Source organism: Manacus candei, unplaced genomic scaffold (genome assembly GCF_025592945.1).
Source record: "Manacus candei isolate 608988 ecotype Guabito, Panama unplaced genomic scaffold, ASM2559294v1 h1tg000037l, whole genome shotgun sequence".
Lineage (NCBI taxonomy): Eukaryota > Metazoa > Chordata > Aves > Passeriformes > Pipridae > Manacus > Manacus candei.
This window is the reverse complement of record NW_026138085.1, coordinates 12893484-12920200: the sequence shown is the minus strand read 5'-3', so window position 1 is coordinate 12920200 and position 26717 is coordinate 12893484. Positions and strand designations below refer to the sequence as shown.

At 56.3% G+C, this 26717-nt stretch overlaps 2 protein-coding genes across 3 annotated transcripts; both read left to right on the top strand.

The window, feature by feature from the left end:
• Positions 1 to 284: 284 nt before the first annotated feature.
• GM2A (ganglioside GM2 activator) lies at positions 285 to 5219 on the top strand. The gene is made up of 4 exons (XM_051793513.1): positions 285 to 554; positions 2374 to 2526; positions 3365 to 3547; positions 3658 to 5219. The coding sequence occupies exons 1-4, from the start codon at positions 438 to 440 to the stop codon at positions 3811 to 3813; spliced, it is 609 nt and encodes a 202-aa protein (XP_051649473.1). The 5' UTR covers positions 285 to 437; the 3' UTR covers positions 3814 to 5219.
• A 465-nt stretch (positions 5220 to 5684) lies between these two features.
• On the top strand, positions 5685 to 26169 carry LOC127473644 (proton-coupled amino acid transporter 1-like). 2 transcript variants are annotated; one of them, XM_051793512.1, is made up of 11 exons: positions 5685 to 5801; positions 9363 to 9510; positions 10227 to 10317; positions 10881 to 10969; positions 11175 to 11270; positions 11946 to 12030; positions 14060 to 14278; positions 14508 to 14606; positions 16043 to 16209; positions 20583 to 20752; positions 23419 to 26169. In XM_051793512.1, the coding sequence occupies exons 2-11, from the start codon at positions 9368 to 9370 to the stop codon at positions 23685 to 23687; spliced, it is 1428 nt and encodes a 475-aa protein (XP_051649472.1). In that variant the 5' UTR covers positions 5685 to 5801; positions 9363 to 9367; the 3' UTR covers positions 23688 to 26169. The 2 variants fall into 2 exon arrangements, with proteins under 2 accessions (XP_051649472.1, XP_051649471.1); XM_051793511.1 differs by lacking the exon at positions 5685 to 5801 and having other exon boundaries at positions 9260 to 9510.
• The last annotated feature ends 548 nt before the right edge of the window (positions 26170 to 26717 follow it).

Below are 26717 nucleotides of genomic sequence, written 5' to 3'. Positions count from 1 at the left end.
GGTGGAGGGGTGGGCGGTGGGGAGATGATCGGCTCCATCCACCGGAGCTGGGTGACGTGCGTGCCCTGGGGTGGTGGGTGCAGCCCCCGCCGCCCTCGCCCCCAGTGCCCGCCCTGGGAGCTTGGGAAAGCGCAACTTCCCGTCCCAGCATCCCTGCGAGTCCAGTCCTGCGTTTGGCAGCGAAACTGGGGAGGAGAGGGGGGAAAAAAAAAGGCAAGAGAAAGAGGAGGGGAAAATGTGAGCATTCCCGGGGGAGGGAGGGGACTCGGGCGGTGGGCCGGGCTCGGAGGGAGGGGTCATCGCCACCGCACGGGGCTTCTTATCCCGCTGCTGCTGCCAGCGCGGTCCCACCGCGGTCCCTGCCCGCCGCTCACCTCTCTGCTCCTCGGAGCGACTCCCCGCCGCGCCCCGGACCCATCCCGGCCTGTTCCCGGAGGATGCTGTGCGCGGGGCTGGCACTGGCGCTCTGCGCGCTGCAGCTCGTCCCGGCCGCGCTCGCCGGGCCGCAGCCGCAGCTGCTGGTGGAGCAGAGCGGGGGCCGGCGGCTGAGCAAGGTGAGGAGAGACCCCGCATCCCGCGCCACGCACCCCTCCGGGCACGGAGGGGGCTGCCGGAGAGGCTCGGGGCTCGGCCCGGGGAGGTGGAAGATTCCACCGTCCCGCTGGGATTGCGGGAGACCGGGAGCATTTTCTGCTTGGCAGGACGGGGGCAAGGTCGCTGGTGGGTGCGTGTCTGGGGCTGCGGGGGGGAGTGGGGTCCCACGGACCCCTTGGAACCCTGCAGCCCCCCGCGCTGGGGAGGACTGCTGGAGGCTGGGATTCAGCTGGGAGCAGGAGGGATCCAGTGTTTACAAATACTTCTGAACCCAGAAGCCCAGCGGCCTCGTCCTTCGGGTGAGCGTCTCCCGGCCCTCAATCCTCCTCTCCATGAGCCTTTTCCAACCCGGGCTCTGCCTCCGCGTTCCCACGCAGCGCTGGGCCGGGCTCATCAACACGCTCTGATTAAGATATAGCTGATTATCATGTGTGACTCTCACGCGGTGCGGAGGGAAGTATCGCAATTTCTTTTCCAGGAAAGCTGGTGTTGCCCCAGGGAAGGGGGAGCCGGTTGGGAAGGCTGGAGGGGGGCTCGGCGGGCAGCAATCTGCAGCCACACACCGATGTTCGGCTCCCTGCAGCCTCTTTGCCTGCAGACCCCCGGGCCGGGAGCTCACAGCTCTTGCTGAGTGTAAGCGTGCAGCCTGGCCCGTGTCCCGGCTTGTCTTGAGCCCAGTGTCCTGCCCTGGGCTGCTCCTGGCGGGTGAGCAGGATGCGGGATGAGCTGCTCGCCAGCGTGGGCTGCGCTGTGGCCGCAGGGGCTGCCGTGTGGCACCAGGCAGTACAGCCTCCACCGGTTCTGCGGCTGTGAGCAGGCAGGGAGAGCCCCACAGCATGGCATGGGGACACGGGCTGCTCTGGCCAAACCTGCTCGGGGAGGGAGCTGGGGCTGGGCTCTTGCCACTGGCCTGTGGCAGGCTGAGGGCTGGCTGTTGCAGACATGTGCCACCCTCTCTCCACCTTTGATTGAGTGTCTTTGCTGGTGGTGTCTGGGGAGGCTGGTGGGACTTGTAGGAAACAGGGGAGATCTCCCAGCATGGCTCCTAGCCTGGAGAGGACACACCTGTGATGTCCCCCCTTCAGGTGATATCTCCTTATGTGTGGATTTTCGTTATTCCATGGGATAATGCTGCTTCTCTGGCTTATTTGTTCTGAACCAGCTCAAGATCAGACCCCTGGACTGTATCAGGCAGGGGATAACCATGGCTCATCTGCCCCCCGAGTGTGATTCCTGCTCCTGTGTGGAAACGGGTGGCCAGAGCTGGTGGATGAGGGCTTGCAACAGCTGGGCTGATCCTGGATGAGGTGGGAGGCTGTGCCAACCCCACAGGCCCTCCAAGGGCATACCCCATGACCCCCAGTATCCCCCTGCACAGTGCATCTGCCACCATGCTGCCCCGGTCCCAGCTTGCTCTCACCTGTCCTCATACACCTTGCTCAATGCTGTTGGCATGAAGGATGCTTCTTGCCCTGTTCACATGTGAAGTGTTTGGAGGTAGAGCTGAGGCAATTTGGAAATTGCAGCCTGGTAATCCTTTGGGTGTAAAGTTCATGCAGACAGAGGGTTTCTGAGGTGCCCTCAGGCTCGGAGAGCTGGGATTTTGAGAAATACAGAGTGTTGTGTTTATTTGGCATTTGAAGGGGCTGAAGGTAATTTTCTGGCTGTTTGTGAGCAGTTGTTTGGCGGGGATCAGACATCCAGCACTGGAGAAACCTCCTGCAAACCTAGGGTGAGGCTTGCCCTGGCTCTAACTCCTCCTGTCCCCTGGTGCTGCAGGTTGGTGGCTTTGCCTGGGAGAACTGTGGTGACAAGACGGACCCCGTGGTGGTGCAGAGCCTCTCCGTGGCACCCGACCCCATCAGCATCCCAGGGAGGCTGCGTGTCAGTGCGGCTGTCAACAATGGAAAGACCATGGCTTCCCCTCTGAAGGTAAGTGCCAGACATGCCTCCATGTGATGAGGGAGGGCAGAACTTCCCTAAACCACTGGCTGCTGGGAAATGTGTGTCAGTGGGTGCAGGAATGAGCAGCCCTTGGGGAGCGAGGCACAGAGCGGTGCAGGGCTGAGCACAGCGGGTTCTGTAAGGCAGAACAGGGCATGGGGAGACCCACGGTGGGAGCTGACAGCCCAGTGGGAGCCTCCCAACCTTGTCCCAGGGGGAGAAACCACCTGAGCTGTCTCGTGTCCCGGGGACGTAGTGGCTCAGGGAGGGAAATGAAACCCAAGTGCTGTGGGTGCTCCTGGCAGTCACTGCAGTACTCCTTTTTCAGAGGCCAGATGTGGCTGCTCTCTCCAAGGACATGCCGGGGCACTGCTGCGGGAGCCTTGGGCTGTGCTGGCTGCCCTGCACCACTTTTTGGGAAGTTTTTGGAAGGAGATGAAACACGTGTTTCTGCCCAGGGTGCATAGGCTGTCTTGAGCAATGCCATTTTTGTGGCTGGGGCTGTGGGAAGTGTTCTGGGGGAGCCTGGAGGCAGAGCTGAGGGATGGGAGCACCTGTTTGGGGACAGAGGCAGAGGAAAGGGGAAGGAGTGGGACTGTGGGTTCCTGGGTGGTGTTTGCTCAAGGGACCAGCCAGAGGTTGGAGGAAGAGAAACCTGCAGGCTGAGAGGATCTGAAAGCAGGAGGGTGTGCAGTGACCCCAGAGACACCCCAAAGATTGCATGATCAGGAGCTGAGGGAGTTGGCTGGTGAGGTGCTGTGGGACCGGCTGGAGGAGCTGTGGGTGCCCGTGCTGGTTGTACTGGTGCTGAACATCTTCCCTCCAGGCAGTGCTGACGGTAGAGAAGGCGCTGGGTGAGCTTTGGATCCAGCTGCCCTGCATTGACCAGCTGGGCAGCTGCACCTACAACGATGTCTGCAGCATACTTGATGACCTCATCCCACCTGGCACAACCTGCCCAGAGCCCCTGCTCACCTACGGCATCCCCTGCCACTGCCCCTTCAAAGCGGTACGGCTGAACCCCCTGGGGTGGTGCTGGCAATGCTGACGGGCACCACTGTACCCCTCAGGGCAGGGCTGGGGTTTTGGCTGATCTTTTGACCTGCCCTCTCTCCATAGGGCTCCTACTCCCTGCCAGCCAGTGACTTTGACGTGCCTGACGTGGAACTGCCTTCCTGGATGACCAACGGCAACTACCGTGTCCGTGCGGTCATCAGCAACGGTGGGGAGGAGCTCGCCTGTGTCAAACTGGCCTTCTCCCTGCAGTCCCATTGAGGGGTTGGGCACTGTCCCTCCTCTCCCCCCTGCCATGGTCCCCTGTCCCATCCCATGCAGTTGCACCCTGTCCTATCCCAACCCATCCCTGTGAGGTCCATCTCTCCTGCTGTCAGGAGGAAGCAGCCTCTGTGCCCCTGCTTGGTGCCACCTTCCCTGCTACACCCAGAAAGGCCCCTCTGGTTCTCCTGCTGTCCCCAAACCCATCACCAGTGTTTCACCTGCCTGGACAGGGTGGCCTTGTAGCCTAACCTCAGTGTGACCTGGGGGGTAGATATTTTTTACCCAGTTTCTTTTTTTTGGTAATCTTATCAGGGCAATTGTAGACAAAAACATTCCAGGGAAAAGCAGTATTTCTTGGAGCAGTCCATGGGGAGGAAGGAGTGTTTGGAAGTGCTGTGGCAGGCTGAGGGATGCAGGACTAGCTGTGGAGGGTGTCCCTGCTTGCCCCCATCACCTCTGGCCAGAGCACAGGGCTTTGTTGCAGAGGTGTTCCCAAAGTGGCTGCAGAAGACCTGTCCCCACGCAGCACCTCCGGGTCTGCCTTTGGTGCATCCTTGTCCTGCACGGGAGACCAGCTTGGTGGCAAGAAGCACCTGGGAAGGCACCTCCCTGTGCCCTCGTGCAGAAAACATCAGGAACACAAGAGGACTGAAACCACCGGAGCCCCACATGGACATTCCCACCTGCGAGGGACCAAGCGGCTGGTGATGCTCCCAGCAGCAGGAGAGGTGGCTGGCTGATGGCAGCACTCGCTCCACAGGGGGACACACACAGCTGTGATGGGCTGCTGGGGCACAGCCTGGCCCAGGACCAGTCCCACTTATCTCATTTTTCCACTGGGACTGAGCCAAGGCAAGAGGACACTGCAGTGGGACCATCCTTCCCATGCACTGAGAGCGGCACCGCAACACGGAGCAGCATCCTGAATGTGGGATGATGTGAACATGGGAGATGACCATGAAGACCAGCAGCCCGGATCCTATTTGGGGACCTCCTGGCTGTGGCTGGGGACTGTGCTGTGGGTGGGTAGCATCCTTCCTGCTGCAGCTTTGGGCAGGGCGTGAGTCTGACATCACCCCCCTGTGAGAGGTGCCGAGAGGGCAGAGGTGCAGGTGACCCACCACCCACCCATGTCCCTCACTGTCCCTGCCTGCTTGTGTTATTTACCCCCTCCATAGGGCTGGTCTCCTACAAGCACTTTATATGCCTTAACTGCTGTGGGAGGTCCTGCACCACACAGATGTGCTCCCACTGCCTTTCTGTGCCCTCCACTGGCTTCATTTCATCCCGTGGCTTTGCCTGGAGAAGAACTAACGCTCTGTCCCTGCTCCCCACCAGCGCCTGTGCCATGGCAGCAGCCTCCTTTTGGGCAGGTACTGCAGGTTCTTAATAAATCTTTTTACCAGGAAGCAGAGCTGGTACCTCTTGGTGCTGAGGGTGAGGTGGGGTGACATTTGTTTCCCTTATAATGGTGGGGATGGGGATGTGAGCTGGAAGAGGCGAAAGTGGTGGGGCTGGTGTGGGGTCTGTGGTGGAGGATGTTGCAGCCAGAGGAGCTGAGTGTGAGCAGCCCCAAGGCTGGTTCCTGTGTGAGGGGCAGGGAGGCAATCTGCAGGCACTGCTTTTGGACATGGGGACACAGGGACAGCCCTGGGGTCATAGCCCATGCTTGGGGGCTCAGGGAGTATCACTCATCCAAGGAACCGTCTGTAATCCTGACACCTGTATCATTCTGCATGCCAGGGGGCGCCACCGCCCGCGTCCGTCCCGCCTCGCTTGGCCCCGCCCCCTACAACCTGTGGTCCCGCCCCTTCAGCGCCTCCGCTAGTCCCGCCCCGCCCTCCGTTCTTGGCCCCGCCTTACGCCGTTTGGCTCCGCCCCTATCCCCGTGCGCAGGCGCCGCGCTCAGCTGAGCCACGTGTCACGTGACGGCGCGCTCGAGCGAGCGGGCCCGGCGGGGCCGGGCGGTGCGGGACGGCCGAGAGGTGCGGGACCGGGACCGGGACCGGGACTGGGACTGGGGCAGAGACAGGGACAGGGGGGCTGCGGGAGCGGGCTGTCAGCCCGCTGTCAGCCTGCGCGGTGCCCGGGAACGCGGAGGGCGCAGTAGCCGGCGCGGGTGCGCGGGGTCCTGTCGGTGCTGCCGTCCCGCGTGGGTGCTCGGGGGAGCTCGGGTTAGCCATGACACGACTCAGGGCTCCAGGGGGTCGCTGGCAATCCTTGTGCGCGGGCAGATGCGCAGAGCATGGGGGTGCTGGCAGCGCCCGTGGCTGCTCAGGGTTCCCTGGGGGTGCTGGAGGCTGGCATGGGTGTCCGGGGGTCGCTGGGGGTGCTGGAGGCTGGCATGGGCTCTGGGGTTGCAGAAGTGAGCTGGCAGCACACGTGGGTGCTCAGGGGAGTTCGAGGTGCTGGTGGCCTGTATGTGTGGCCATGTGTGTGGGGGTATTTGGAACCTGAGTGGGTGCAGGGGGGTGATGGGAGCTTGCAGGGGTGCCCAGAAGTCCCTGGGGGTCCTGGCAGCCTACAGAGGTGCTTCAGGGTGCTCAGAGCCCACACAAATGTGTGGGTCTGCCTTGACCCCACATGGGTACCCAGGGGGGTGCAGTGATGCCGTGCAGGGTGTTGGCACAGACTGGGGTTCCCCTCGGAGTGTGTGGGGATGCCATGTAGGGGACACAACCCCCTGCAGTGTGCACCAGGGTGTGGGGTGCTGTGTGGCAGTGGGGGAGGGCACGGGGATCCCCACAGTCTGTGGGGTGCAGGGAGTGGAGCAGCACAGCCTGGTTGGGGGGGGAGCTGAGCTGCAGGAACTGAGGGGGGGAGTTTGTGCCCAGCAGCCTCCATGTGGGGAGACGCTGGGCTGGGGGGACCAGGCCATGCTGTGAAACCTTGGAAAGGTGAGTCTGGGAGTGTCTTTGGAGCTGTGGGAGCATTGGGTGGCACAGAGGACCGATGCTGTGACTGGGAGGTGTCGTGCTGGCGTGGGCATGGTGGCTTCCCTGCAGGCAGGGGAGGGGGATCTGGCAGCGCCAGCTCTCCCCTGTGTCACGCTTGGGTGGACTACAAGCGACGCTTTGGAAATAAAAGGTTTAACAGGCATTATGGGAAGCGGCAGTGAGTTCTGCTGTGAAGCTCACTTTTCCAGAAGATTTCCCCGTGTACATGCAGCCACGGCTCAGCTGGAGAGAGCTGTCAGGGTCAGCAGCAAGTCACATCTTGTTTTTGCCTTCTGGCGGGGGGCTGTCACTGTAAGGGACAAATTGCTGTCACTATCCCCCCAGCTTTTGTAGGTGCTTCACTTATGATGATGAAATTGCTCCTGTGTGTAGATGAGGAAAAACAATTCACATGAATGCAGCAGAGGAGTTGGTTTCAAAGTTGAAACCGAATGTGGCTGTTCCTGTCTTTGCTGTTTGCAATGACGAGGAAATGGTGTAGTAGGGTTTTGCCTTGGTTTGAAGTATTCATCGTGTGGATGAGACAAGTTTTGCAGCTTTTTTCCTGCTGGTTGCGGGGGAGCCGAGTGCTCGTTCCCCGCTGCTACGCAACCTCTAATCCAGACACAAAGCAGGCAAGTCACGATGAATGCATTTCCCTGGCTCTTCAAAGCAAAAAGCAGATGGGCCTGCTTGGGGGAAAAAAAAAATCCACAGGGAAGCGATCAGGCAGAGTGATGTCACCGTGTTGTGTTTATCTGGAAGACATCGCTGTTGGGTACTTCAGATGCTGTGCAGGCCATCTTTGGGGGGGCTGCCCATGCCTGACCCAGCCCTGCACCCCCTCTGCCTGCTGTCCTTGCCCACTGCCAGCCCTTGGTGTTTGGCAAAGCCTCCCAGGTCTCTCCCCTGGCCCTTGGGCCTGGCACCGATGACAAACAGCTTGTAATGCTTTTCTTGTGTAAACTCCTGCTGCCGCTCTTCCTGGTCCCTGCCTCGCCGGATCGCCCTGCCTGCAGCAGAGCCGGTTCAGGACATGATTACCTGTCCCAGCTTCGAGGGAGGAGGCTGGGCAGGAGTGATGCATGTACTGCCTGTGGCTGTGGAGTGCCTTCTTGCCTGCAGCTGGCCTCACTGTTGCTCCAGAGGCTGGTATTCCGTGGGACACACCGCTGCTTCCAGCTGCTGGTGTTGCCTGGTGCTGCAGGAAATACAGCAGCTTTGGTGTGGCCTGGGTAACTGCTCCAGAGCAACTGGGATCTGGAGCATCCAGAGCTGAGGAAAAACCCTTGTTCCATGCTTCCCATCTGATCTCCAGGCTGGACCCTCCCAGCAGATGCAGCTCTTGGCTTGTTTCCCGTGTACCAGCCAGGTTTGCAGAGCGATGCTCTGGGGGATGCCTGGGGCTCTGGGGATGGAGAAGCACCCAAGTAGCCTGGGCTGAGCCTTTCCTGCACAGCCAGATCTGTGGGTCTGTGCCGGGGCTGTATCCGGCAGGCGCTCGCGTGACTTGGCGGGTGCACGAGGAGCTCTGGCAGGAAATGAGCCAGTTTTTTGCAGTAATGACATTTCTCTGCTGCTTCCTCTTGGTCCCAGTTTCCCACCAGCGCTGGGGAGAAAGGATAGGAAGCACCAGGACTGCTGGGGAAGGGGTGATGCCTGGGGCATGACAGCCCAGAGGAGCTGTGGGGCAGAGACTGGCTCACCAGGCTGTGATGCAAGAGCCTGATAGATAATTCCTCTGCCTCTGGTGCTCCTTCCCAGTGGGTGTTTGGAGTGCTGGGTGTGGCACATGTGGGAACTGAATCAGCTGACTGTTTTCCAGATGAAGGCAGGGGTCTGTGTCTTTGGTGAGGGCTTCTGCCCATGCTCCTGGCTTGCAGAACCCTGCTGGGGTTTGTGCTGGAGCAAGAGCTCTGGGCTGTGCAGGTGCCTCATCCTGGGAAGCCCCTTAGTCTCGTAGGCACCTCCTTGGCTGTGAAACCTTTAAGGTGGATGTTGTGCTGTCTCATAGTCTGTGCTCCTGCCTGATGGAGTCTAATCAATTTTCTTTTGATTCTTTTTAATAAAAAGTCTTGATTAAAAAAAAAAAGGAGGAAAGAAAGGGAAGTTAAGAAACTTTCCCTTCCCTGGCAAGAGCAAGCTGTTCCCTTGCAGCACACTGCGTGCGGATTAAAAGCAGTTGCACTTTTCTGGCCTTGTCTTCTTGACAGCCCCAGTCTCAAGTGCCAGGGCTGGGGACACTGTGCCAGCATGTCTCGTGGCTGTGGCACCACACTCGCCACCCTTAGAGCAGGGGTATGCTTTGCCTGACATGAAGTGGGGCACATCCAGGCCCTGCCCGCGGGATCTTGACCCCGTTCTGTCTGGGTGTGCCCAAGACGTGGGCACGAGCTTGCGGGAAGAGCCAGTGGGACTGTGCCATGCACGTTTGACCTTAGGACGTGCCAACTCCGTGATTGCTTGGGCGGGAGCCTGTGGCTGTATAAAAGCCCTGGAGGAGACCTTGCTCTGGCAGTGCGAGCTGGTCTCTCTGCACCATGGCTGACCCCAAGGAGCCCGAGAAGGGGGGTGTGGAGCTGGGCACCCCTAATGCTGCTCCCCCCACAGGGACCATGTCCACCCGGCGCCTCCGCAGCGAGGACTACAATGACTACAGCTCCACGGACGTCACGCCCGAGGGGAGCCCACCCGACGGCATGAACGGCTTCGCCCACCCCGAGTCCTACCAGCGCTTCGGGGAGACCAATGGCACAACGTGAGTGATGCTTCCCTCCCTCCCGGGCCGGCCCAGCACCTGGGGAGGGTGGAGGAGCTCCTGGTGGCTCCCTGCCGGCTTTGCTGGAGGATGGTGGAGCCGTGGTTTTATGGGGAGCTCTCCTGGGGGTGGTGAGGGCAGAGCTGTGGTCCTGCCTCTGTGGGGTGCTGGCATCAAGCGAGCAGCTGCCCTGGTGTTACTTTTTGCTCCCTAGTGAAGCTGGGCTCACTGGCAGCAGGCAGGGATTGCTGCTTTTCCTAATATTCCCTCACTCCAGCTTGGTTTGATAGGGAGCTGTGGCAAGCAAACTGCATGTCCAGCTTCAGAGAACATGCGGGTGGGCATGTTGCAGCCATGCTGTGGGGGCTTCCTTATGCCCAGGTGGGCAGAGGATGTTGTCTCTGCACAAGAGAGGCTGATCCCTTTAACTCAGAGAGATCCTTGTCCAGCCTTGGTGCTGAGCTGTGCTCGTGCTGGGTTTTGCCGTGAAGCTGGTTTTGCAAATGCCTGCCCAAAATCTGTTTGTTCAGTTTTTGCCTTCAGACCTTCCTTGGTCCCACCTGGCTGAGCTGGATGCAGGGGACAGGATCAAGACCTCCACATGCATTCCCTGAAGTAGATCAGATCTGCTGTGGACCCTCAACAGGATGAGCTGAGTGCTACAAATGTGTATGGTCTGGGTGCTGATGGTCACCTCTGCATCTTCTCCCCCTCAGGTGGTACCAGACCCTGATCCACCTTCTGAAGGGGAATGTCGGGACAGGGCTGCTGGGGCTGCCTCTGGCTGTGAAGAATGCTGGCATCCTGGTAAGGCAGCTCAGCCCTGCTGTGCTGGAGCTCAAGAGCCAGAGTGACCCTGGGGTGCTGGGCAGCTTGAATGGCCGCTGTCGGGACTTGACTCCCTGCCCAGCTGCCTCTCAGTATTTGGTGACTTTTGCACCCTGGGCTCTGTGGCTTTGCTGCTGAGACTGTTCTTGCTGTTCCTGCGTTGTGCTGCCTGGTGTGGAGGAGTTCATGTGTAAGTCGGGGCTGTGGTTTCCTGTGTGGGGTCAGGCAGGGTGCTGGGGCCAGATCGTGACCTCTTCTTCACCCTTATAATAGGGACATGTGAGATAGTTTGGAAAGCAGTCCTGGAAGTGCTTTGCTACACCCAAACTGCCCCAACTTGCTTCTTTTGCATCATTCTTGCCAAGCTCGTGGCTCTGTCAGGTTACTCAGTCCTGGGGGGCCAGTTCCTTGGAGCTGCACCCAAGCTCCTCCAGCGGTGTTTCCACTCACCCAGCCCATGGAGTTTGGTCTGGAAGTAAAATGTACTGTGCAGCTCTGCCTTTGGCCATCAGAGTGCAGCCTTCCCCCTCTCTTCCCTGCAGCTGGGTCCTGTGAGCCTGCTGGTGATGGGAGTCGTGGCTGTGCACTGCATGGGCATCCTGGTGAAATGTGCCCATCACTTCTGCAACAGGTAAGGAACAACTCCCCTTCTCGGCTCTCCTGCTCCTACAGTTCTTCTGAAGCCCCCCAGCAGCAAGTTGCCCATGTCAAAACCTCAGTTTGGAACTGCTGCACTTTTTTACAGGGCTTTTTTTGATGTTAGTGTCATCATTTGCCTTGGGAATTAGCAGACAGGGCTAACATTAATGTCCCATCTCTCTTTCTTCTCTGGACAGGTTCCAGAAGCAGTTTGTGGACTATGGAGGTGCTGTGATGTACGGGCTGGAGGCAACTCCCAGTGCGTGGCTGCGGACACATGCCATCTGGGGAAGGTACCTGCTCCCCTGCCCCGGGCAGGGACTTGTCTTTAAGACCAGCATGTGCTGCAGCTGGGACAGAAGAGCCATTGTTCACTGAGCTGTGTGAGCAGATAAGCACAAGTGACATAAAATGTTACTTGACTCACCTGCCCTGAGTGCTCAGTGTCCCCCAGAGGGTTTTTGACCCAGAACTGTTCCCAACCAGACATGACTAAAGGAGTGGGAGAAGTTTCCACAGCATAACAAAGGAGTGAATAGTGTCTTGCAGTGCTGGCCCATCTTGTTGGACACGGAACATGTCCAGTGCCTGCTCCCACCTTGTCCCACATTACATCACATATTGCACATCAGGTGCTGGGACCATTCACCCATTCCTGTGTCCAGGGAGTGTTGTCTCCTGCTGTCACAATTCAGCAGCAGACTGGAGTTGCTAAACCCAAAGGAGACTGACCCTATGGAAGGGATGGGAGGGGAAGACTGGAGACCCTGAGGTCTGTGAGGTTGGATGGAGATACAGTCCTTTTTCCTGATCTCAGACAAGTGAGCTGGGTGTCCACCCCAAACCTGTACACCCCAACCCCAGGGAGAGCAGCATTGCTGCAGTGTGCAAGTCCAGCCCCAAGAAACCCAAGTGGGCTCTTATTTCTGTATGTTCTGGCTGACAAATGGTCTTTTTTTGCTTTCCAGGCGTATGGTGGGACTTTTCCTGGTCATCACTCAGCTGGGTTTCTGCTGTGTGTACTTTGTATTTCTGGCTGACAATCTGAGACAGGTTGGACTTATCCCTCCTTCATGAGCAAGGGGAAGGCGAGGGGGTGTCGGGTTGTTCTTTGCTCCTGTGTCATTGCCCTGTTCTCCACCAAAGGTCTGGTTTCCACAGGATATGCTGCTCAGGAAAGTACTGCATCTCTGCCCAGATACTTTGGAGGATTGGTTTTCCTGTTCAAACAGAGCAGGTTTTTCTGAGAGTCCCTGTGATTTTGTAGAGGTGTTGGGGTTGTCTGTGTGGAAGTGGGGGCCATTCCCAGTGAGGGAACAACAGCAAAGAGGTGACAACAGAGGTGACAGTCTTTGCTGTCCTGCCCCTCTCAGTTAATCGATTTATTGGTGTAGATAGTAATGTGTGAGTCCCAGGGCCTGCTGTGAACCTCTCTTCTCCTTTCCTTGGACCTGTTTGCATTCCAGTTTCTTTCCTCATCCCATGGCTCTGGAGCTTAATTACATCTTTAGAGAAAGAGTTTCCTTCTGCCAGGCGTCAGGAGGAAATAAACAGAAACCCTGAACCGCTTGGCTGGCTCCTGTGCTGTAAGAAACTGGGAATAATGAGTCCTCATTCCCAGCCTCCACCAGCTCGGTGCCTTGCAGGCACTGCTCAGCTTTGTTCCCAGTGTGTTCCTGCTCTGCTCTTGCAGCAGTGGTCTGGTCACTGCCACCACAGCTGTGCCCTTGGTCAGCTCTTCCCTGATGGCCACTGGCTCCAGAGGTGGTTCCTGGGGAGCAAGAGGGGGCTCTGCCAGTGGGAGCCTCTGCCTCTGCTCAGGGAGCAGCAGCTGAGGAGACTCCCACTGTGGGATGTCTGGGAGGAGTAAATGGGTGAACATTGGTGATCTGACACTGCCAACCCCGAGAGCAGGAGGCAGCAGGGTGTGTGCACAGGGCTGGGCTGACCTCCACCCCCTGGGAACGGCCCCTTACTGCCACTTCAAGGGGTGCTTTCTGCTCTACCCCTTGCAGTGAAGGCTGGCTCAAGCTTCCAGGGAAATTTGCAGAAACCTGCAAATCCAGCCCATTTTTTAGGCCACAGCTGGGAAAACCCTCGGCTTCAGTTTTGGAATTTTTTGGGTGGGGAGAGGGGAGTGTTGCTTGTTTCTTTTTGTGGTGGGAAATAGCGTGTTCGATGGGGAGTCATGGTGCAGGTGGTACCTTGGGCGAGTTGCCACTGTGTTGGGCAGAGCTTTGGTTTGGAAAATGTCTTTGGAGCAAGCCACAGAGAGACAGGGCAGGCTGGGGCTCGAGCAGCGCTGTCCCATGGGTGCATGGCTCTGCACTGCCCTCTCCCACAGAGGATTGTGGTTTGTGCAGAGCTCTCTAGGGGCAGGACTTGCTGTGGAGCAGGTTAAATTAGTTTTCAGGAGCCCTTTGCTGCAGTGGCCAGACAGGACCTGGTACCTGAACCAACTTGTTCATCGTTGTATTGGTGACCCACAGCGTGCCCATGCTCTTGGGGGGGATGGCTCAGCGACCCACTTCCTGGGTCAAAACTGTCTCTAGAGCTGAGCACATGGCCTGGAGTGCCTTTGGAATGAAAGACCCTAAGAAAAGGGTGGTTCCTCATGAAGAAATCAAAATTGGGGCCCAGCAGTATCTTCCAGATGTCATTGCATGTGAACAGAGCATTGGGTGACTGAAGGGCTGTGTGACATAGATGACAGGTTCATGCAGCAAGAGAAAAAGGACCTTTGAGGAAACAGAACTTAATACCTCTTTCCTCTCTTCCCGACTGGCCTTGGTGGGCAGTGCAAACCACCCTCTGCCCTCGTTGCACCCAGCTATCAGATTCTCCTGCCCGGCGAGCCTGGGCTTGGTCAAGATTTGCTGTCCTGACTCAGGTGCCATAACTCAGTGTCTTCCTCTGCTCCCTGCAAGGGATTTGCTTCAAGACTACCTGTAAAGCCGTATTGCTTTGATTTTAGTCAGCTAACTGTGTTTGAAGTGAGCTGATGGGGTACCCACTTGGGATGGTCTGCCAAGGTCTGTGGCTCTCAGACCTTGGTTCATCAGGCCTTCCTGTGCCTCCCCAGGTCGTCTCTGCTGCAAATGGCACCACCAATGACTGCAGCTCGAACAGGACGGTGGTGATGACCCCCACCATGGACTCCCGGCTGTACATGCTTTCCATCCTGCCTTTCGTGGTGCTGCTCTCATTCATCCAGAATCTCAAGGTCCTGTCTGTCTTCTCCATGCTGGCCAACGTGGCCATGCTTGTCAGCCTTGTTGTGATCTACCAGTACATCGTCAGGGTACGTGTGTAAGGGCTCCCCTCTCTCATTTCTGGGATGTCCCGTGGAGGGAGTTCAGCAGCAGGGTGTTTCCATGCTGTGGGGTGCTGCCTGCTCCCATGGGCACAGTGGTTACCCTCTGCTCCACAAGGCTTCCCCTGCGGCGTGGGGCTGTGATAGGGAGGGATGGGAGCAGGCCAGGCCTTCCCCACCTTCCCTGTGTCTGAACTCTGTGTGGGCTTTTTTCCAGGACATTCCTGATCCCAGAGACCTGCCTCTAGCAGCAGCCTGGAAGACCTACCCCCTGTTTTTTGGCACCGCGATCTTCGCTTTCGAAGGCATCGGGGTGGTGAGTCTCGGCGTGTGGCACAGGAGCTGCACGGGAGCCTCAGCCCCTGCTCAGACTTGCCACAGCACCTGCTCTGTGTTGCAGCTGCATTTGCAGCTGAACTTCTCTGACAGTAGCCCAAATTCTGGGTGATGCTGTTGGCTTTGGCTCCAGGCTATCTCCTGGGTCAAACCCTGCTGCTTCCATCTGAGGCTGGAGGAGCATGTGCTCCAAACCTCGGGAGGCTGGTTGCTGCTTTAAAAGTGGCTTTATCTGGCAGTAGATTGGGAGTCACGCTGGCAGTTGCCTTGGGCTGTGCTGGCTGACCTGCAGATGAGGAATTGTCCTGAGTCTTGTTACCAGGCTGGATCCTGAAGCTGCCCAAATGGAAGGCCAAAAAGCACAGCATAAAAAGATGTGATCCTTTCCTTCCCACCCTGCTGCAGAGGCACTGAGATCTCCCTTTGGCAGCTGTGTGGCCCCAGCCTGCCGTGGGGCTGGATTTGCATGGACCTCTCACAGAAGATGCTGTAAATAGACCAACTGTGTCTGTGAAAAAAGCTGGGTGGGTGGGTGGAGAGCTTAATGACTCCCTAAGATGTTGTGGGTTGTTTCCGGGAGCTCCCTTCAAAGGAGAAAAAAATGTTTTCATCTCTTAATATAAGCTGGCTGTGTAAACACAGGCCTGGAGAGGGCCAAATCCATTACTGGAGGAGTGTTTACTGAATGCTATGCCCAGGGCAGAGGGCTCTTGCCAGCACTGAGGCACAAATGCTGTCTTCCTTGCATGACTTGGAGGTGGAGAAGCAAATAAAAGCTATTCTTGTCCTGCCTCCTCGCCAGCTTTACCACTGTGTCTCTTGAAATCCACTCCAAGGGTTTGAAAGCCAAGGACAGCTATAAAAATGTTTGCCAAAGGCCTGTATTTAGTGTTAGTAGTGTAGAATTAATAGTGTAGTGAAAGAGTTACCTCTGTCCTTCCCCTTTTTATTGTCCTGCCTGGTTGAAATGTGTCCGGATAAGCTTGATAGGAGAGGAGAGTCTGTCTTGGTCTTTCCAGGTTTTGCTGGGGAAGATAGGGCAATGTAACATAGTGGGCATGGCCGTGCTGTTTTGGGGTGCAGAGTGTAATGCACCCAAGGTATGGGGTGGTTGGCATTGCCCCAAGATGCCTGGCAGCTCTAGGCACAGCTCCTGCCGAGAGCAGGGAGCAGATCCCATCGTTAAGACAGGGGCACGGGTGACCTGCTGGAGTAAGTGAAGGTCTCCAATGTAAGCACAGAAGTCGGATCTTCAGTACAGTGGCTTTTTCAGCCAGGTTCTCTGGGCTCCATGTGACCATCCCATCCCCTGGCATGACCATGGGGCTGCCCCTGCTACTTTTTGAGGCTGAGGGGTATAGAGGGATGGAGGCAACCTGCTGTTCTGTCATCAACCTCCCCTTCCTCCTCTCCCAGGTGCTGCCTCTGGAAAACAAGATGAAGAAGCCCCAGCAGTTCCCCATCGTCCTCTATGTGGGGATGACCATTGTCACCATCTTGTACATCAGCCTCGGTGTCCTGGGGTACCTGCGCTTTGGGGCGGACATTCAGGGCAGCATAACACTCAACCTGCCCAACTGCTGGTGAGTCCCCAGGGGGAGTGGAGGGGCTGGGGGGCAAGGAAGGAGGGTCCTGGACAGGGAGGTGGGAGAGGAGGCAGTGGGGGATGTTGCTCCTTAAGGGAACAAATCTGGATGAGCTTGTGGAAGGTTCAAACATGCCACAGCCAAACTGTCCCATGGAGCTTGACAAGGGTTGTCTGATGTATGGGGTGGAGAGAGGCTCACAGCTGTGGGGTCTGAGCTTGGTTTTGGAGCTCAGGCTGATTCCTTGGGATGCCTGGTGGTCCTTGCTTGGGTAGGTACAGCTCCTGCCTTTTTCTTGGAGTCTTTTAGCACCTTTCTGGGGGCTAAGCAATCCTCTGACTGGTGGATGTTGATTACAACCCCAGTGTGGCTGTACCAAAAGGTCTCTAAGCTGTGCAAAAGCCACTTCTCTTCCTCAAATGAAGCACATGGAAAACTAACCCAAAGCTGGGAGCTCCCAGAGGGGGCGAGATGTGATGTCTCCACGCGTGGGTTGCATTCCTTGTTTGCAGCCCTGGAGCTCAAACCCCCACTTCTGGGCTTCACGTTGTGCCTGGATGTGGCTTATCTCAAGCCAACACTTGGCCTGTGAGTGCTGGTGCTGTGAGGATGCCCCTTCCTTCCCATGGGGGCTGAGCTCTGCAGCTCCCCAAACCTGTCTGTCCTCTGGGATCTGGCAAGGCCTCTTGAGAGACTTCAGTCGTTGTCTGGAGCCCTGTGGAAATACATGTGCCCTGACCCCTTGCCTGCCTACCCAGAGGGGTTGTTTCTCCTCTTACCAGGGATGGTGGCTGCTGCAGCAGCTACCTGGGCTGTGCTGCTCTGACCCTGGGGACAGGTGACTGCTCAGTGCCACGGCTCCGTATTCATCCTGCAGGAGAAATGCAAGCAGTTTCTCTTACCTTTGGGACAAGAAGTGTGGAGTGTGCAAATATTGAGAGGAAATGCCTTTTCCAGCTTGTTCTGCTTGGGATTATTGAGAAAGTCCTGAAAGTAACGATCTGTTCTTACGACACACTGCTTTGGGGTGTCTGGGTGGCAGGATGTGGTGCTGATGGGCAAGGAGGAGCTGGAGCTCTTCTGCACACACTGCAGAGGTACCACTTGTGGTATGGAGCTGGGGCTGAGTGTTGGCTTTGATGCCATGAAATTTCTTGGGAAGCTGTCCTGCAGCACCAGTTTCTCTGGGTTTGCCCAGGAGCACTCTGAAATTCAGCAGTTTCTCTTTGATGGTCTCTGCTGGCTTGAGATCCTGCAAGAGACAAGAGTGACTTGCTACGTCTTCCCCGCTCACTGTTGGAGTAAATTTGGGCAGGACTCAAGTTTTGAGTCACTGGGGGGCTTCCTCATGCTGACCCTGCAGAGCCATGCAGCTGGGGCTCTGGAGAAGGCAAAGATTTGACCAAAACAGAGCCTAGTTTTGCTTTAATTATTGCTGTGTGGGTTTCTTTCAGCTAGAGCTCGTGGACATTCATTCATGCTGGGTCTGTGTAGTGACTGCACTGCTGGATGTTGGTGGTGGTGTGACAGAAGGTCCTGCTCCTGCTGAGAGCCTTGTCTTGTCCCCTGCAGGAGCTGGGAGCTCTGCCAGGTCCCTGCTCTCAGTGAGGAGGGATGGGGCTGCTGGAAGGGTGTGCCTGTGCCATTGGGAGGTCTGAATCCCACCGTGCCAAGCACAGTAGGTGTGAATCCCTTCTGCTCAGTAAACTGAAGTGTGTTGTGAAGGGGATGAAGTGCTGCTGCTTCTCCTGAAGGTAGAAAGCAGGTCATTTCCAGGTCTTGGGCTCTGCATGCCACAGCCTGCAACGATGTCTGCTGGCCTGAAATGCTGCACAGGGCCTTCTGCAGGGAATTGCAGCTCTGCCTGCTCTAAAGGATGATGTTCCCTTAAAAGGAAAGTAATGGGATTACTGTGACCTGCTAGGCTACAGAGAGGTTCTATTGCAAATGCATGCTTCTAGGAGTATCCACACCTTCTGTCTAAGTACTCTTCTGAAAATAACCATAGGGTTTTTTGGGTAGTGAGAAGAGAATAGCCCTTTGGAAGCAGTGTCTGGGGAATCCTGGGCATGTGGCAGGGCTCCTTGTGGGCAGCTGCCAGGGAAGGCATGCTGTGGTCCTTGTGACTGGGCACGCAGAACACTCTGGTGTTTGTGCACGTTATCTCATGGCAGAACATTCAATGGAGGCTGTAAATGTTAGACCTGGAAATGGATTATCTCAAGTAAGGGCTGGGATACTGGAATAAAGCCTTGATTGCTGCATTCCCGTACCATAAACCATAGGTGATGGGTAAAGACCTGCTCTTGAAATGAGTGTTTTGCTCATCCTGCCTCACCTGCAGGTTTTCTCCCTGGCAGTAAAAAGGTGTTGGGCTGCAGTAGCTGGTCACAGGGCTGTGGGTGAGAAGTCCTGGGATTTTCCTGCAGCGTGAGAGACAAGGTGAGGACTGTGGTGGAGGTGCTGCAGCCTGCCTTGGCTGTAGCTGTTGCCTGGAGGTCTCTAGAACAGATTTGATGAATGTCTCGAGAGTTGTTGAGTTACAGGATGACTAAGGACTTTTCCAGCCTCATTTCTCTATAACCGCAGCTTCCTCAAACGAGGAGTGTGTCGGTTCCCAGTGGCCAGGTCTAACCACAGTGTCCAAAATACTGTGCTGCTGTGCAGAAATCCCTCCTTGCCTCCTCAAAAGGGTTGCTTCACCGCACCATCTGGAGAGTGCAGAAATGCAGTAGTGAGGGGGAAGCTGTTGGGTTGCATGTGGCTGGTTGAAATAGGTAATGACAGAGCTTATGGTCTCAAGAGGGTATTTCATTTTTTGCAGCCTTTTGGGATGGCCTGACCTGGCAGTCTGGGTGAAGAAGGCGTTGGTGTGGTTGGCCGAGCAGTGCCTTTCCAGGGCCCCACATGAACTTGTGTTTTCTGTTGATCAAAGCTGGTGCTTGAGCTCTTCCTCTTCTTGGTATTTAAAATGCCCTTTGAGCTTGTTGTCCTGGCTCCTGACCTGTGCAGGACATGAACACAGCCTCCTTCTGTTAGCAACAGATACTGATCGTGGATTGCCCTGGAGCACTTTATGGCTTTACAGCATCACTTACCTGGGAATACAGTGATAAGATATGCCAGCTGTGGGTTGGCAGCTCAAGGCTACTGTGCACTTGTCATGTGTGGCTGAGCATGCACACTCTGGTGATAACTTTGTGATCAGTTTGCTTGTGGAATCACAGAGTAACTGAGTTTGGAGAGGGCACCGGGAGATCATTGGGTCCTCTCACCTGCCAAAGCAGGGCCAGCTTAAATGTTGAGCATCAGTAAGGACAGAGGTTCCCCACCTCTCCAGGCCGTTCTTCTGGTCCTTAACCACCCTTTGGGGATGCAGTTCTGTCCCGTTGCCCTGGTTCTTCTGCTGTGCAACTCCAAGAAGAGCCCGTTGCTGTCTTCTCCATGCCTCCTATTAGGTAGCTGAAAATAGCAATAACACCCCCTTTAACCTTCTTGACATGCTGAACGAGCCTGGAGTTTGTAGTCTCTCCTTGTCAGAGGCTGGATTTTGCTAGCAAAGGTCAAGGTGAGGAACTTCTAGGGATGGGTAATGGATGCAACTTCATTCTGGCCAAAAGTCAGGACAGCAGATACCAGTGATCAACTGGGTGTTGTCTATGGGGGGTGGTTGTGGGAAAGGCCACCCTGTGTCACTGCAGACCTTGCAGAGTCCAGCCTGGACTGAAGTGGGTGGAAGTGGAGAGGGTGATACGGAGACTGTATCCCTGTCCATAGGGAGCCAGGTACCCAGAGGACGTGTTACTTTGTGCAGCCAAGGGCAGTGTGGCACATGTGAGCATCTGGAAACATAGAAAGGTGCCTTAAATTGTCGAGGAACAAGTTAGGCTCCTGGTCACTTGGCCAGGGACACTTCTGCTTTCCCTGTGCCTTTGAATGAGTTGGGAGCAGGTCAGTGGTTTGCTGGTTGCTCTCAATATCTGTTCCCTCAAGTTTTCCCAAAGGGAAGCAGCACTTGACAGACTGCCAGCCCAGCTGCTGGTCTGACGGTTCCTTACGCAAAGCCGGGACTGAAGCCTCTGGTTAGGTGTGGGGGCATGTTGCCACACAGCTTGGAGGTTGCACTGTCTTTGCTATCCCTTGCTCAAGAAAGGTTTCTGTGAGTTAAATGCATCACCTCTAATTTTCTAGGAGAGACCACTAGCACACTAAAGTCCTTGCAGAGCGTTCCTCTTCTAATTTCTGTCGTTGGTGCCGTGGGGGCTGGAGCAAGAGCCTGTCTCATTGTGTCCTTCTCCTTTTTCAGGCTGTACCAGGCTGTACCAAGCTGTACCAAGAGCCTGTCTCACTGTGTCCTTCTCCTTTTTCAGGCTGTACCAAGCTGTGAAGCTGCTCTTCTCCTTCGGGATTTTCTTCACCTACGCTGTGCAGTTCTATGTTCCTGCCGAGATCATCATCCCTCCCCTCGTGGCCCGGGTGTCGGAGCGCTGGGGCCTGGTGGTCAACCTGCTCCTCAGGCTGGCCCTGGTCTGTCTCACATGTGAGTGCAAAGCAGCTTGTCTGAGCTTCCCTCTGAGGACCTGGCACCTCCTTCCTGCTGTGGGCTGGCGATTTTGTGAGCCTTCGCCCCTTGCCCCAGTGTCTCTGGGCTTGCTGCTCAAGCCCTCCCAGCTGGCAGTCCCTGGGCCTGGCTATTGCAAGCCAGGGGGCCAAGGTGGCCTCTGAGCTGCAGCAGCAGTGGTCCTCTGCCTGCTCTGTATGGGATCGGACTTCTCAGTGGAGGAGTAGTAAACTTCCTCCATTGTTTTGAAGTGGCAGATCCCTGTGGAGCATCAGGCCTGGGATCTTCCTGGTGGGACTTCTGTGGGTCATCAAGTCCCATCAGGCTTTGCATGAAATGCCCAGTGTCTGGTTTGGTGCCAGGGCAGCCCAGAGCAGAGGCTGTTTTTGGTAGGCAGTGTGTGCAGCCAGGCTCCTCGTGCCTGTGGGATGGGGACACAGCTGCAAAGGAGTCACTGACCATGAAGGATCAGATGTTCCTGTACCCATGCAGTCATTGCAGCGTGTAGCACAGCAGGGGACAGCTGACAGTAGTAGGTGACCCATAACCAAAGCCCTGGTGTGCTACAGGGCAGGTCTGCCTGGATCAGCCCCACACGGTCCCCTTCCCTTGATGGTATGTGGTGCCTGCAGTGAGGCTCTGGTGGAGCAGGCTGCTGGCTCGAGCCTGGTGGACCTCTGGGAAAGGTGTGAAGCATATCAGGTGCAGAGGTATCTGATTTTGGCTGGCTTTGATTCCTGAAGGCTGAACCCTTGCTGTTGTCAGCACAGCTGAGACGCTTGGCTGAGCTCCCCGGCGTCATGTGCCGAGATGGAGCTTTTTCTCCATGGCTTGACGCTGCTGATGCACCAGAGATGAAGCATCAGGGACCTGGCCCCACATCCCAGCTGGCTCTGGTTTGGACTTGAGAAGAGTGTGGTGGTAACTCGAGGGTGCTGGAGCTGGCTCAGAGCAAGGTGCTGCTGTTCCTGGGCTCTCGCTAATGATGGGCCAGAAGCGCTGCATTAACAGAGGGGGGCAAAGCCCCATCTCCCCCAAGCTGAGTTCCTGGGGCCTTGATGTCCACAGAGGGGGCAGGGATGAAATCCTGCCATGCTGGACTGGGTGCTCAGAGCTTGCTTGGGGGGTGGGAGCCTCTCCCAGAGGGCGATGGGGTGTGCCAGGCCAGGGAAGAGAAAGCTTGGAGTGATGGGATGGCTTTAGGCATCAGTATTGGCTGTACCCTTTCTTTTGGGGGTAGGGAGGCAGCAGAGGTGTTGGTGGAAGGATGCTGGTTCCTTTGTACCTCCTCCCCTCATCCTTCTATGTAAGGGATCTCTGTGGCTACTGAAGGATAAAAGCAATTAGGGGAGCTGCATGAATATTCATTGGATGATTGTGTGGCCGAACAACAAGCCCACATCAGGGCTTTGCCTCCCTAAGAGGGAGATGGAGAGGATGCAATTTGGTATTTGGGTGTCTTTCAAGCTTAGACTTCAAAACCAGCACACTTAAAAACCCTTTGAATTAATACCTGCTGGAAGCAGGACCGTTGCCCCGGAGGCTGAGCGCTGCAGCTGGTGCTTCAGTTCTGCTTGTTTTAGCAGGGAGTTAATAATTTTGTTTACTTTTGAGTCCAAAGAGTAGTATGGGGTGGGCTGAGGATGCTGTTGGAGGTGCGCTGCTCTGCTCTCCACCCAGGCTGCTGGAACAGGGATGCTGTTTGCAGCAGAGACCTGGCAGGGCACTCCTTTGGCTCTGTGCAGGGCTGAGCACCGGGATAATCTGCCTCCAGGTCAGCAGCTCAGGACCTTTGCTGCTGTTTCCCATGGTGGAGGGATGGTTTGTCTCTAGGCTTATCCAGATGACAGCAGGGCTGCAGTGGTGGCACAGTCAATCTCCAAGCCTTCCTTCTCCTGCAGTGCCATGGGTGATCTTTGGCTCAGGGAGGCTCCAGTAGCCTGCAGCTGATGTCCAGGGAGTGAACAAATCCCTCCAGTAAGGAGCCCTGAGACATCCCTCCTCCACCAGAGCTGCAGCTGCCATGGTTGTAGGCACTATCCTTCTCTCCTCCCCTGGCCCTGTGCAGGAGGAAGGGGAGCAGGAATATGCTGGAGCTCGCACTGCTAAATGCAAGCTGTCAGGAGTCTCCCAGGGGGATTTTCCTTGGCTGTAGTTTGCACCTAACAAATGTTCTCCCCTGGGCTATGCCGTGGGCGTGCTGCTGCTGGAGCAGCTCTAAACGTGTGCAAACCACATGGATTGATTTGGGGTGGGGGGAGATGCCTTTTTCCTCCCATCTCCTGCTTTTATGGGGTTTCTGAGGCTTTATGGCTCCCCAGGTGTGGGGAACAGGAGTGCTGGCTTTCAGCAGGGGGGTCGGGAATGCTGGCAGCTGCTCTTCTGCCCGTGGCATCCATCCTGCTCAGCCCTGGAGCTTGTGCTGGTGGAGCCCAGGGCAACAAAAAGGGTTTAGTCTTTGTGCTGCACTTCATTAATGCAACAGCTTAATTGCTTCTAGGGGAGGAAGATATGGAAAAGTACTCAGCCGTGTCTTCTGTCAGGGAGGAGGGCAGAGGTTTGACTCCAGCCTGTGGCATCCCTGCAGTGGGGTTTTGGTGTCTGGGAGCCGGCAGCTCTGATGGTTGTGTCTGTTCCTTCTCCAGGCGTGCTGGCCATCCTCATCCCGCGCCTGGACATCGTCATCTCCCTGGTGGGCTCCGTCAGCAGCAGCGCCCTGGCTCTCATCTTCCCCCCGCTGCTGGAGATCGCCACCTACTATTCCGAAGGCATCCACCCCCTCGTCATCGCCAAGGACGTCGCCATCAGCCTCTTTGGCTTCGTGGGCTTTGTGGTGGGGACGTACGAGGCGCTGGTGGAGCTGGCGGCGCCCGCCACCACCGTCGTCAATGCCACCACTGTCATGGTGCAGTGACGGCCCCCCCGCCCCTGGTGCCCTGCTGGGGGTGCACAGGTGCTGGGCGCTGCTCTCCTGGGAATGGCCTCCCCTCCCCTCTCCTCTCGGGAAGTGTAGTGGGTTTGATCCATGAGAGGACAGGGCTCCCCACTGCCACAGCCGCCCAGCTGCAGCAGGGTCCCACACTGGGATATATCTGGAAGGTGGGATCCAGGCTGGGGTGGCGTCTTCCCTAGAGGCTCCTTGGGCAGCTGGTCCAGCAAAACAGCCCCTTGGCACCTGTGTAAATAGTCACTTTGGGAGGTGAGGAATCCCAGGGATGTAGATTTTATTTTATTTTATTTTTTTAAATCTCAAACTTTCCGTATTTCCCCCGCTCCTCAGTCAGGGTGGGGAACAGGGACTGCTCTTTTTTTGTGCCAGTTTGTTGTTTTTTATTTTTTTTCCCCTGAGCACTTTATTTTTACAGCAACAGACAAACCTCAGCTCAGGTTAGTGAGTGTGGAGCTGCCTCCTCACCCTGGCCTTGTGGGGAGGGTGGGCAGAGCTGGAGGTGTGGAGCATCCTGGGGCCCACAGCTCTCCTGCTATGGGATCCCCAGTTGTGGGCATTGGCTCCTGTTGTGCTCCAACTCTGTTTCCAGCTGCCTTGAGCAGGAAGGCTGAGCAGGGCCTGGGCCACGCTTTCAGTAGTGACACTCCTTTATCCCCATCCAGCGCACAACCTAATGCTTGGCTTTCAGAAACGTTAGAGAACTGAGGCATGCAGAGAGCAAACAGGCTGTGCCATAATGAGGGGCTGAGCTGGTCACCTTTGGCTGGGAGCCCTTTCCCTGCGTGGGATGGGGTGTCCCTGGGGGTCACCACATGTTGCCTGCATGCCACAAAAATACATCACCTTGTTTACAGTGCCTGAGCTGGCCCCGGCACGCTCTGGCTGTGCCTGCAGGCTGACACTGAATGTCAAATCAGACACAAAAATACCATAATATTTCTTTTTTTAACCCTTTCTCTCCTGGTCCCACTCCTTCTGTATCCTCTGCCTCCGCTCAGCTCCTCTCCTCCTGTAGGATGCAGCTCTCTCTCCCTGCACTCCTGTTGCTCCTTGCGTTGTGGCTGGTGCATGCCTGGCAGAGACAGTCCTTGCAATGCTGCTGCTTTCCTTCCTCCCTACAGTCTCTTTGCCTTTCTGCTGGATTTCTATTTTTTTAAGACAAGGGATAAAATGCATCCTCCATGGAATGGGCCGAACTCCTCCCTGCTAAAGCAGCATCTCCCAAACACCAACAGCACTGTGGCTTGCTCTGGAGAGCCTTTATCCTGCATCCCAGTGCAGCCCTGTCTCCCTGGGTGTGGGCAAAGGCTGCTGGTGGTGGTGGGAAAGGTGGGTGGGTACAGCAGCAATGGGCTGTGTTCCTATCTTTGGTGGAGGATGAGTGAGGCTTGGGGTTATTTTTGGTGTTTGATCTGCTTCTGGGAGGAGAAGGCTGTGCAGAGTGGTGTCCCTGCAGCCTGTTTCCTCCGTGTGTGCTGTTTGTGTCCTTGCACTGTGTTCTCTGTGCTGGCTCTGTTCTGGGTGCCCCATGCTGGTGTGTGGACCCATGGCCAGGTGTGGGTGGGTCTGTGCCACGTCACTGCTCCTTTCCAGCCCCTCACCTGCTTTCTGCTTCTCTCGGGACTTACCTTGTCTCCTCCAAATCTGTGCTGGGGAAAGTTTTGGCATGACCAGCATTGCTTGGTCAGGAGCAGAGCAAAGCTTTAATTCAATCCTTCCTCTGGAGGGCACTATGGGGATAGAGAGGAAGCACCCAGGTCTGGGAAGGGGCTCCAGGGAACACACAGGTGGGAGAAGTGCAATATTCATGTCCATTGCTGTGTACCAACCCCGGCATGGCCCTTGGGGGTTGGGTTTGAGCCAAAACGTCACCCTTGGCAGAGGAGGGAGGGCTGTGAGGAGCAGGGGATGTCTGATGCTTCCCCCTCCCCTGCCAGTAGTACCCCATAAGAAGGCTGGCCACATTTTTAGGGACAGCTGTGTGCCAGGGCATGTCCCCAGCCTGGACTGGGCATCAGTGGGTTTGCTGGTGGGGCTCCTGGCATCCAAACTCACTTTGGAAGTGCAGTGAAGACCTAATTTCCAAGGAGACTGAGATATCACAGAAGCATTAAATGGTTTTTGCTGCTCTTCACTTTTATGGGGGTGATCAGGGGTGTTTGAAGATGGGGCCAGATGTGGCAGCAGGGCACATGGCATGAGGGGCTCTGCTGAGCCAGGAGGGGCTGACACAGGACCCGATGGACACGAAAACTTGACACTTGTGTATTGTAGGCTGCTCAGTAACCAAGAAAATTGTCTGTGTAAATATAGCAATGGTCATGTCCATGTCTCGTGCCTATGGATATTGTCAGCGTGTGTAGCTGCCCAGTGGGAGAGCTGGTGCTGCACCTGAATCATGTATCTTACTTTAATCAATAAATATGATCTATTTTTTATGTGTAAAGGCTTTGGGGTATGAAAATGGGGGTTTCTCTTCCAAAAGGCATCCATGTGAGAGCAGGGCATGAGGAGCCCAGCCAGGATCACACCCTGTGCTGTGCCCACCCCCACAGCAGCACACACGACTTCTCCTGAGGGTTTCAAATAGAAATGTTTCAGCTTTGCTGCTCAGAAAATTGTGATTTTTCTTCTGACCTCATTTGTGCAAGTAGGTTGTGGGCAGAGCCTATATGGGCTTTCAGGGCTGGGCTCTTCTCTGCCCCACAAAGCTGTGCCTTGTTTTCTCAGCTGTGTCCTGCGACCTAGCAGCCTGATTTATGCCAAAAGTGGGGCTGCAGCTGAAAAAAGAGCCTGGCATGTGCCAGTGGGGGATGCTGAGCTGCTGCTGATCCGCCCAAGAGATCAAAGGAGCAAAAGCCAGCCCACGCTGGGAGAGGGGCGCTGTGCCAGCATCGCCGCAGCTCGGCTTATCCTCACACTGCTGAATAATTCATGCCGTTGCAGTGTGTCATTAGAGGGCTGCTGGAAAAATCATTGCTTTAAAAGGTTCGT